This window comes from Carassius auratus, linkage group LG28B, assembly GCF_003368295.1.
Source record: "Carassius auratus strain Wakin linkage group LG28B, ASM336829v1, whole genome shotgun sequence".
Lineage (NCBI taxonomy): Eukaryota > Metazoa > Chordata > Actinopteri > Cypriniformes > Cyprinidae > Carassius > Carassius auratus.
The window spans coordinates 822,451-832,261 of NC_039293.1; the positions used below are offsets into that span (position 1 = coordinate 822,451).

The 9,811-nt window shown below is 35.9% G+C and overlaps 1 protein-coding gene across 4 annotated transcripts; it reads left to right on the plus strand.

Annotated features, from left to right (window-relative positions):
* The first annotated feature begins 593 nt into the window (after window positions 1-593).
* On the plus strand, window positions 594-9,695 carry LOC113067639 (centriolar coiled-coil protein of 110 kDa-like). Of its 4 annotated transcripts, XM_026240012.1 has the most exons (14): window positions 594-954; window positions 1,233-1,404; window positions 1,812-1,940; window positions 2,657-3,680; window positions 4,708-4,829; window positions 5,007-5,148; window positions 6,094-6,197; window positions 6,333-6,449; window positions 6,523-6,624; window positions 6,713-6,829; window positions 7,017-7,090; window positions 7,767-7,829; window positions 7,952-8,046; window positions 8,498-9,695. In XM_026240012.1, exons 2-14 carry the CDS (start codon window positions 1,258-1,260, stop codon window positions 8,545-8,547), a joined length of 2,286 nt encoding a protein of 761 aa, XP_026095797.1. In that variant the 5' UTR covers window positions 594-954; window positions 1,233-1,257; the 3' UTR covers window positions 8,548-9,695. The 4 variants fall into 4 exon arrangements, with proteins under 4 accessions (XP_026095797.1, XP_026095795.1, XP_026095796.1 ...); XM_026240010.1 differs by having other exon boundaries at window positions 594-1,404; XM_026240011.1 differs by having other exon boundaries at window positions 594-1,404; window positions 7,984-8,046.
* Window positions 9,696-9,811: the final 116 nt, after the last annotated feature.

Genomic DNA, 9,811 nt, shown 5'->3' on the forward strand with positions numbered 1-9,811 from the left:
AATTCATAATAAGCCTAATATGGTTATGGAGGGCCAAGTTAATAAAAAAATTAATAATTAAATAAATGTTGAAATATATATATATATATATATATATATATATATATATATATATATATATATATATATATATTATATAGCCTATATAAATCGTTAAATGCATATCTAAATAAACACATAAATATATAAATAAATAAATATTCGTCCGTTCATTCAGTCATTCCACATTTAATTTTCAGGATTCTGGGGCCCCGACAACCATAACTTTATAAATAAATGAAATATATTTGAGATATAAATAAAATGCGGAGGAAATGAATGAATGAATAATAAAACAAAATTATTTATTTCTGCATTTATTAATTTATTAATTAATATAATTTAGCCTATGTAAATATGTATTTAAAATAATTTTATTTTGAGTAATTTGGCCCTCCATACAATATAATTATTATAATTCTAAACATTTAATAAAACAAAAAAAGAGTAGTCTTACAAATGAGCGGAATCATGTTGTGAATATAAAGCAAATGTAGCCTATATGTCCGCTACAGTACAGATAATATGAAAGTTAATCTGAAGGCCTACCTAAATGTATCTGGTCTGAAGGAATCCTCTGATGGGTTTACGTCCAAATGAGCTGACGGCGAGAAACGGGGCGGTGCTGCTGCTGAAGACACACAGAGACCGGGTGAGGGACACGTGTGAAATCATCTTCTGCAGACACACCGTCTCCTGATGTAGGACGTCTCCTACATCATGTGGATGAAGCTAGTTTATCAGTCACAAACCGTAGGCTAATTACCGGACGAAACCGGAAACGATTACGCGATTGGCATCTGTACTATAAACATCACAGTGCTACAGTCGCATCTGTGGGAAAGGAGAGCCTTGATTTGATTTCTCTTGTTTATGTATTCAGACCGCAGCTCTAGTCTGCTCTGTGATATAAAGGTAGGTGCTGATCCGGGGTTTTAACATCTGCGCGCGGTTATCTGTTAGCAAACACATCTCTCCAGATAAGAGAGCAGAGGAATGCGGAGCCATTTGTTCCCCAGAGCTTCGAGAGAACAGCCTAGTTTGTTTAAAACCCGAATATAAAAGCCTGCTTTGTTAGGAGACGTGACTGCTGCTGTGAAAGCCCGGTCTGCTGAATACAATAATAGGACAGCATCATGCTTCTGTCTTAGTGTAGCTTAGGCTATATCAGATATATGCGTTTCAATGTCTAGGCTGCTCCAGCTGTGTGGAGGAAACATGGACCGCTATGAGGATTTCTGCGCACGCATTCTGTCTGAGCTGCGGTCGGAGATGATGCACGAGAGGAGCTGCAGTAGCGCGCGTGCTCGAGAGGGCGCGCACTCGCGCATCTGCTTCAACGGCAGGCCGCTGTTGTCTCCGGTTGTGAGTACAAGACATGATATGTGTTGTAGCTACTAATTATATGTAGCCTATATGAATTACTAATACCAACTTTTAAGGTAGCCTACTAATATCATGTAGATTTTAGGAGTATGTAAGGTACAGATATGTAGCTTTTAGATTTTATTGTAGGTACTGGCCTGTAACAACTTGTAACAACAGTACTGTACTGCCATACAAATGGTTCAAGGTCTCTGTCATCATTTTTGACTGTGTATTTTATTTGTGATGAGAAACTTTAAGGTCTTAGCAACAAGAAAAATATGGTAATGAAACATTATTAATAATAATCTTCATATTTAAGTCAATTGGACATTCAATATTAGCAGATCAAGTTGTCTCTGTCTGATCATTGATTGATTGATTGATTTTGTCTTCTGTGTTTCCAGCTAAGTGAGAAACAACGAAGGGAGATGGTTGAATACAAGAAAAGAGCTTCACAAATGGAGGCCGAGAGACAGATTCATTACAACAAAAACCTCCTCAATCAGATTCAGACCATTCTTTGGACCAATGAGGTAAGACGATTGGTGTTTCATGAATTATAGGCACTTGTATGTACAAGGGACTCATTTATTTTATTAAAACTGATATATTTCAGCTTTTTTTTTTAAGTGCTTTTTTTATATGTATATATTTATTATTTTTTATTTTATTTTATTTTATTTTATTAATGAATGAATGAACAAACGAATTAAGTTTCTTATGCTTTCCAAGGCTTTTTCCAAAAAAAAAAAGAAACATTGTAATATTGAAATATTACTATAATTTCAAACAAACTGTTTCAAATATAATGCATTCCTGTGATGTAAAGTTGACTTTTCAGCATTATTCCTCCAGTCTTCAGTGTCACATGATCCTTCAGAAATCATTCAAACTGATAAACATATCCACAGTTTGTTCACTTTTAGAAATACAACAGCTGTCACTAGGACATACTCTTTCAAAAACTACTAATATAGACCTTTAAGGTACCAATATGCACTTTTAGAGGTAAATAAGCGACAAATGCGTACCCTTTGAAAAGGTACCACCACCGTGACAGCTTTTCTACATTTTTTAAGTGTGCACAGTACTGTTTTTACTGTAACTGGTCAAATCAGTGCAGCTTTGGGGAGTGCTTTATCTTTACATGAAAAATGATTTCAAACTTTTGACCTATATTTATTTATTGAGTGTATTCATTATAATTTGTTGTGAATTACTCCCATATCTTGTTGCACTTTCATTGTAGGCACCACAAATATTGGACGTGCCAAAGCCTTCAGAGCAGTGCCCTTCTCCCTCTCCGAAAACAGACTCCAGGAATGGTTTTACAGTAGCTGATACTGCAGACATTTCACCGGCTGGAGCCACAGAGCCGTACATTTGGTCTAATGAGCCACCGGTGACCCCTTCAGCTGAGCTGCATGGAGTGAGGAGAAGAAAATCCACAGAAGAAAAACACATGCAAGAGGACATTCAGACGGAAGGAGTTTGCCTGCAGAACCTACTCAAGAAATCACGCGAATTCATGGAAAAGGAGCAAGGTAAACAGGGGTCAAAGGTCATCAGCAACACAATGGTTGATCCGAGCAGGATCCTCTCTGAAAGCCCGCCAGTTAAAGAAAACAGCTGTTCTTTGGATGAGAGTGCCTTTGGGTTACCCTTTTATATTCCCTCTCCAAACCAAACCTCTCCCAGTAACCTGATAAGCCCAGAACCCGGTCTAAAGCCCGGTTTAATAGCCAGACCCCACCACGGACGTCCTCGTCCCATTTCTGCCGGGAGCATCTTCTTTTCTTTGGTTGAAAACCCCAACCAACCGAACATGACAGCGAATGCAAGGCCACTGGAAGTCAAAACAACTGCAACACAGGACAGGAAGCTACTCGGGGTGGAAAATGTATGTATGGGTCGATATGATGATCACTCGACCCTGGGACACCCGGAAACTTCTCCAGTGGATCCTGAGCTCACAAGCCCTCTGTTTCGAAGGAGATGCCACACGCTGGATAGCCACCTGTCCTCACGCCATCAGAGTCCCGTCATAGACCGGAGCCAGGAGAGAATGCCTCGGTTTATGGCCGGGGTCACCGCAAGAACGCCCACTCGACTGTCTCCTCCCTCACCCATGAACAAGACGTTCACACGGGACGGTCCTGTAGCAGCATTTATGGGGTCTGGGATCACCCCAGACTCTCCTTCTCATGCCAAACTACCTTTTGAGATGGAGAGAAACAGTGTTATTAGCACTGCGCTGAAAGAAAGGAGAACAGGTGAGAACAAAGCAAGTGTTAAAAATGAAGATTCAATTTAGAACCAAAAATGAGCCTCAGTCCTGTGATATGATGGGAGAACATTTTAAAGTTCTGAAAAGCTATTATCTATAGCCTTCCTAAAATATAGAACATTTTTTGAAAATTAAATAATTGGCATTTATGAGGTCATAGTACTAAAGTGAAGTCTGGATTTACATATATATATATATATATATATATATATATATATATATATATATATATATATATATATATATATATATATATATTATTCTTATTTCTATATATATATTTCATTTTTACCAAGACTGCATTTGTTTGATCAAAAATATAAATATAGAGACATTAATATTGTGAAATATTACTACTATTCGAAATAACACTTTTCTATTCTAAGCTGATTTTACATCATCATTACTGCAGTCTTCAGTCACAATCCTTCAGAAATCAGTCTAATATGATCATTTGCTGCAAAAAAAAAAAAAAAAAATCTTATTATTATATTATCAATGTTGAAAACAGTCGTTGCTTAATGTTTTGTGGAAACCATGATACGTTAAAAATAAAGTTCAAAAGAACAGCATTTTTTAAAAATAGAAACCTTTTGAAACATCATAAATATCTTTACTGCCACATTTGATCAATTTATTGTCTCCTTTCTGGATAAAAGAATTATCTATTAATTACTAACTAATTAAGTATTAATATCTTTAAAAAATATTGAAATGATCAATCTTTTTTGTAGAGTGCTTCTGTAATAAATATTAGGAAAACAGCTTTAAAAAAGACACTTTCCCTCTTTCCCCTTTTCTAAAGAACTCCAACACTAATATGAATAACCAATAATGTCACATTAATATCTTAATGGACAATATAAGGAAGACCACATAGCAACTCAAGAACCCGATAAGGCCACAAGTGATTCTTGATCAATGAATGTTCATTTGAGAATAAAGATCAAATGTTCTTTGATCATTCTTTGATGAGGGATCCTCTCAGACAGTCGTGCATGTCTTTTCCTCAGATGAGATGCAATGGCAAGTCCACGCTCTAGAAGACATGCAGAGGTCTCTGGAGGACGATTATTCTTTCCGGATGTCCTGTCTGATGGAGGAACAAGAGCGAGAACAACTGCACCTCAGTCAGGTCAGCACTGCCACACGCTTACTGTCTACCTAGGCAGCTACCTTTTAAGACTGCATCCTAATATAACACGTACACGTATACCGGGTCTTATAAATGAATAAATACACTCATAATATCAACGTTTTTATGGACACCAGCTTGGATGACGGTTGTGACATTAGTCTGTGTCTCGTTCAGGAGTCAGAGGAGCGGGTCAGGAGACTGAGGGCTCAGGGTGGTCTGAGTCCTGTAGCCGGTGAGGACGGGTGTGAACGTTACCCGTTACTGAGTCCTTTAAGCCCAGGAGACAGATCGCCAAGACACTCTGTGCCAACCATTGGTATTATTTCAGCTCTTTCAGCCTGTGATTAACGTCGTAAATTTGCTACCACTGTGTTTCTCACTGGATGCATACTTTGTATATGTTACAAAGGAATAGTTCAGCCAAGAGTGAAGATTCTGTCAGCGTTTACTCACCTTCATGTTGTGTCCAAACTCTTTCTTTCTTTCTTACATGGAACACAAGTGGATGAAGGCAGACAATGATGAGCTCCAAAACAACAGGAAAAGACCATAAAAGCATCATAAAAATAATTAATATGACTCATTATTTATATTTCAAGTCTTCCAAAGTTGTTGTGTTTCATTTCATTTCTTTTATTTAATCAGGGACAATGCACATTAATTAGTTCTATTGGGAGTCTATTCCGCTCGCGTGTTCCTCTAAAAGCAAAAGATAACTGACCAAAAGTGTTATTATTGTAAAACTAAAACTTGTATATAAAAAAAGAAAAATATAATAAAAAAGATTTATTTAAATTAATAAATAAAATAAATGCATTCATTTTTTGTAATAATGCTGAAATAAACCAAAAACACGAAAAAATAAAACAATTGAAAAGGAAATATAAAAAACATGAAATAAATTAAATTCATAATTGTAATAAAGCTGAAATAAAAAAGTACAAATTTTAAATGAAAAAAAGAAAATATAAATGTTGCCTTGACAACTAAGTGAAGTTTAAATATAAGGGCTAGAAATACTAAAACTAAAACCGAAATAATAAAATTTGTTAAAGCTATAGAAATCTATTTAAAAAAAATAATAAAATGACAAAAGCACACAACAAATGGTTTGATATGTGCTTTCGCTAATATGCACAGTACACCAAAACATTTAAATAAAAAAAAGCTCATTCAAAATGTGAATAAATACTATAATAGTCTATAAATTCAGCTAAAATAACACTGATTCAACACATCTGTCTGTATTTTTACCTTTCAGGTTTCCCTTCCACCAGTTCGGATGTGTTATCCCCTTCGAAACAGACTCCCATGTATATGAGAATCCTGAATCACAGCGCCGGCAAGAGAAACAGACTGAGCCAGGTTGATTTTAATGTGCTTTTACAACCGTAAACGAGTCCCTGTAGAGTAAACAAAGCTTCTATAAAGAGTATGATGTGAGTGTGTTTTAGAGTCCGCTGTTCTTGGACTGTAAGGGATGATAAACCTGTGATGCAGGTTGTGACAGCGGAGCAGCAGAGGGCACTGTGTCACCTCACTGCAGCCGTGAAGGGCTTCCTCATCAGACGACTGCTGAAAACGGAGAAAGTCAAGCACCTGCGGCAAACGGTGCAGGTGAGAACACAACAACACCTGCTAATGAAAGCCTCACGTGTTCTGTCATTCTTACACCTGTGTATTTCCTCAGGACACGCAAGAGTTTATCCGTTCGTTCAGCACTGATGCTCCTCAGAGAAGCGTCTCTCTGTCCGAGCAGGATCTGTGTCTGCGGGAGCGCGTCAGAGCGCAGGTCACACTTCTGTAATGCTCTGAAACTTGTGTGTACAGCATTATACCTGACTCTGAAAGCTTCTGCTGTGTGTCTGTTTGTCTTGCAGTTACGCGCGGCCTTGTTTGACATTCATGATATCTTCTTCACGATGACACTGGAGGAGCGTCTGTGTCTGCTGCAGCAAGACCGAGAGCTGCGCTCCGAGAGGAAGCTCAGAGAGATGGTAACTAGCAGTTTCATGTCGACTGGTTCACTTTCTGTCATTTTGCTCAGTTTTGATCCTCGGCCATTGTTGAATGGCTTGTTTCCTTCCTATTTTGGAAAAGTACTAAGTCATTTCCATATGAAAGTAGGGCTTTGTGGGTCAAGTGTTTCTTCCCAACACACTTACAGTTTTATTTGGCATGCAGGAAAAAGCTAAAAGTCCCAAGGACAAGGTGATTTTGTCGGCTGCTACCCAGAAATCTCTTGAAAGAAAGAAAAGGTGAGTGAGCATGATTTAAAAACGTAAAGTGTTTAATACCGTTATGTTGTATGCATTTTTTTTTTGTAGCATAAAGACATTTTTGTGACATGCAAATGTTCATCTACAGGGTCCAAAAAAAATAAAATAATAATACACCTAGTAAAGAAATAAACATAAAAACCGGCAATGTTATTGGACAGTTGAATTTTTTTTTTTAAATGCCGTTTGTAATTTTTTAAGTGTAAATATATATTTCTATATGCACATACTTTTAAAAATATTTGTATTATATTATAAATTCTATTTTTCAAAGTGTAATTTTATCATAATTATTATAATAATATACACTTTTATTCATATTATATATTAATATAATAATAAAAGTATATTTACATTTATATAATTTTAGAAATAAATATAAATATGTATTTAGAAAAAGATATTCATTTTTAAAATTATATTTCTGTTTTTCTTTGAGGAAAAAACTATTTATACACATTATATATATATATATATATATATATATTCCTTTTTTATATTTTATACTGCTATTATAATATTATTTGTTATTATAATTATATAATTATTGTTATAGTTGTTATTTATTTTATTTAGTGTTTGTTAATACTGTGCTAAAATGCTATGTATTTATATGCTTACTAATTCACTCCAAAATGTTCTTGTATGTCATCAGAGTTGGGGAATCTCCAGGTCAGCCCAGAAGAGCTCAGAAGACCAAGAGTCCTCCTACAAATAGGTGAACACAAAAGCACTAAAGAGATGCAAGCAATCACTTCACAGAAGCCAAACAGACCCTTTCCACATTCAGTACTCACTGACTCTGCACCATATAGTTTATAGCTGCATACGCTCTTTCAGCAGTGTTCCTGAGTCTGTGTGTTGTGTTGAAGGATCCTGCAGCCCAGTCAGGGCCAGAACGCTCCTGTTTCAGGCCAGCCGCTCCTGCGCCGTGGGTCAGTTCTTCACATTTTGCTGCCTGTGATCACGCAATCTCCTGCTCCTGCCATTTCCATTTTCTTTTACGCTGCTGTTGATGGAATTTGAAATTCAATTCAGTCTGCGGTGGACTCTTACAATTCTGGAAATGCCACGAAGCTTGCCAGGAGAGTCACCTGACATTTAAAATTGGCTGCGTTTATTTGTAAATGCATTTGGCAGGATCTCATGTAGTCATTTAGTCAACTGAAGTGTGATCAAATATCCCTGTATTATATTACAAAGAATCACTGTGCGGGAAAGAAGCGCAGTATGGAATGCGCCACACATTTACAAAACCTCAAACACCTTTTGAACTAATAAACTGTATTTGAGTTTACATTTTTATTTTTCAGATATAATAAATCAACTTTACATGCAACGTCTTAATAGAAAACACACGGATGAAAAGTCTTTAATGTGTTTCAGGAGTTACAAGAAGACCCCAGAAGAGAGAGTGCAGCATTCTGAGAGGCTGAAGAAACAGCATTCACTGGGCTGACCTCATATACACTTATCAACTCAACGTGAAAAAATGATATTGTGCTAATCATGCTTCTAAAAATACTCCCCTGCTAGCCATCTCACTGAATTATGACTATAAAATGTCATTGCTATCTAGTTCTTCCCATGATTCTACTATACTGCTTATGAATATAGAATCAGTCCAGATATTATTTAGCTATAGTTTACTATAGGTTACATAACTTATTATAATCCACATAGTAGTACTAAATTACCTTTTTTTTAAAATTCCGTAAAGGTGGGATTGTCCAAATAACAGAAGCCTGCATTCACACAGAGAAAAGTTCAAAGGGTAGTTCACCCAAAACTGAAAATTCTGTCATTAATTACTCGCCCTCATGTCGTTCCAAACCCGTATGACCTTTTGTTCGCGACATTATTCAACAATTCGTCTCCTTTGCATCACCCTATAGCGCCATTTTGGAAAGTATCACTACAACGTATTCAACGTATGTACGCAGATACACTGTTTACATTCAAATAAAAGTGTAAATAACGTATCCGCGTACATACGTTGCATTTGTTGTTTGCGTTCATTTTTGGGTGAACTGTCCCTTTAATGCTGCCGTGTCAATGTCAGATAGTAGAATATGAATACGTGTCTATGAAGAGTACACACATTTCTCCAGAATTAAATGAATGTATTTGATCAACTAGCGCTGAATTTGTGCTTTTAATCTTAATACTTTACTTAGAACTACAATCCTGTCAGTTGTTTATGAATGTATTTGCTCTTGCCTTGTGTACTTAAGAAGCACTCGACACATTTGCGTTAAATAAAACAATGGAATGTTTAATAAACAAGTTTATTTAATAAAAATATTTGTGAATTCAGTGAATAAAGACACCGGTATCAAATAGGAAGGCACATGTCGAACAATTACTTTAAAGAAAATTCATTTTCAAATCTGTAAAAACAACCTCAGTGAATGTTTTTATGAGGAATGTGGTTATATGCGATGCTCTCTGTCATTCAACACAAAGCAAAAAGTATTAACAAAATAACCAAGCAAAGAAAGTTATTTTGGGTCACCTTTGAGTCGATGGTTAAGAACTTATATTCAGTTAATTATATATTATTTATAGTGCTGTCAAACGATTAATCGCATCCAAAAAAAAAAAAAAAATAATATATATATATATATATATATATATATATATATATATATATATATACATGTGTGTGTGTGTGTGTGTGTGTGTGTGAATACTGTGTAT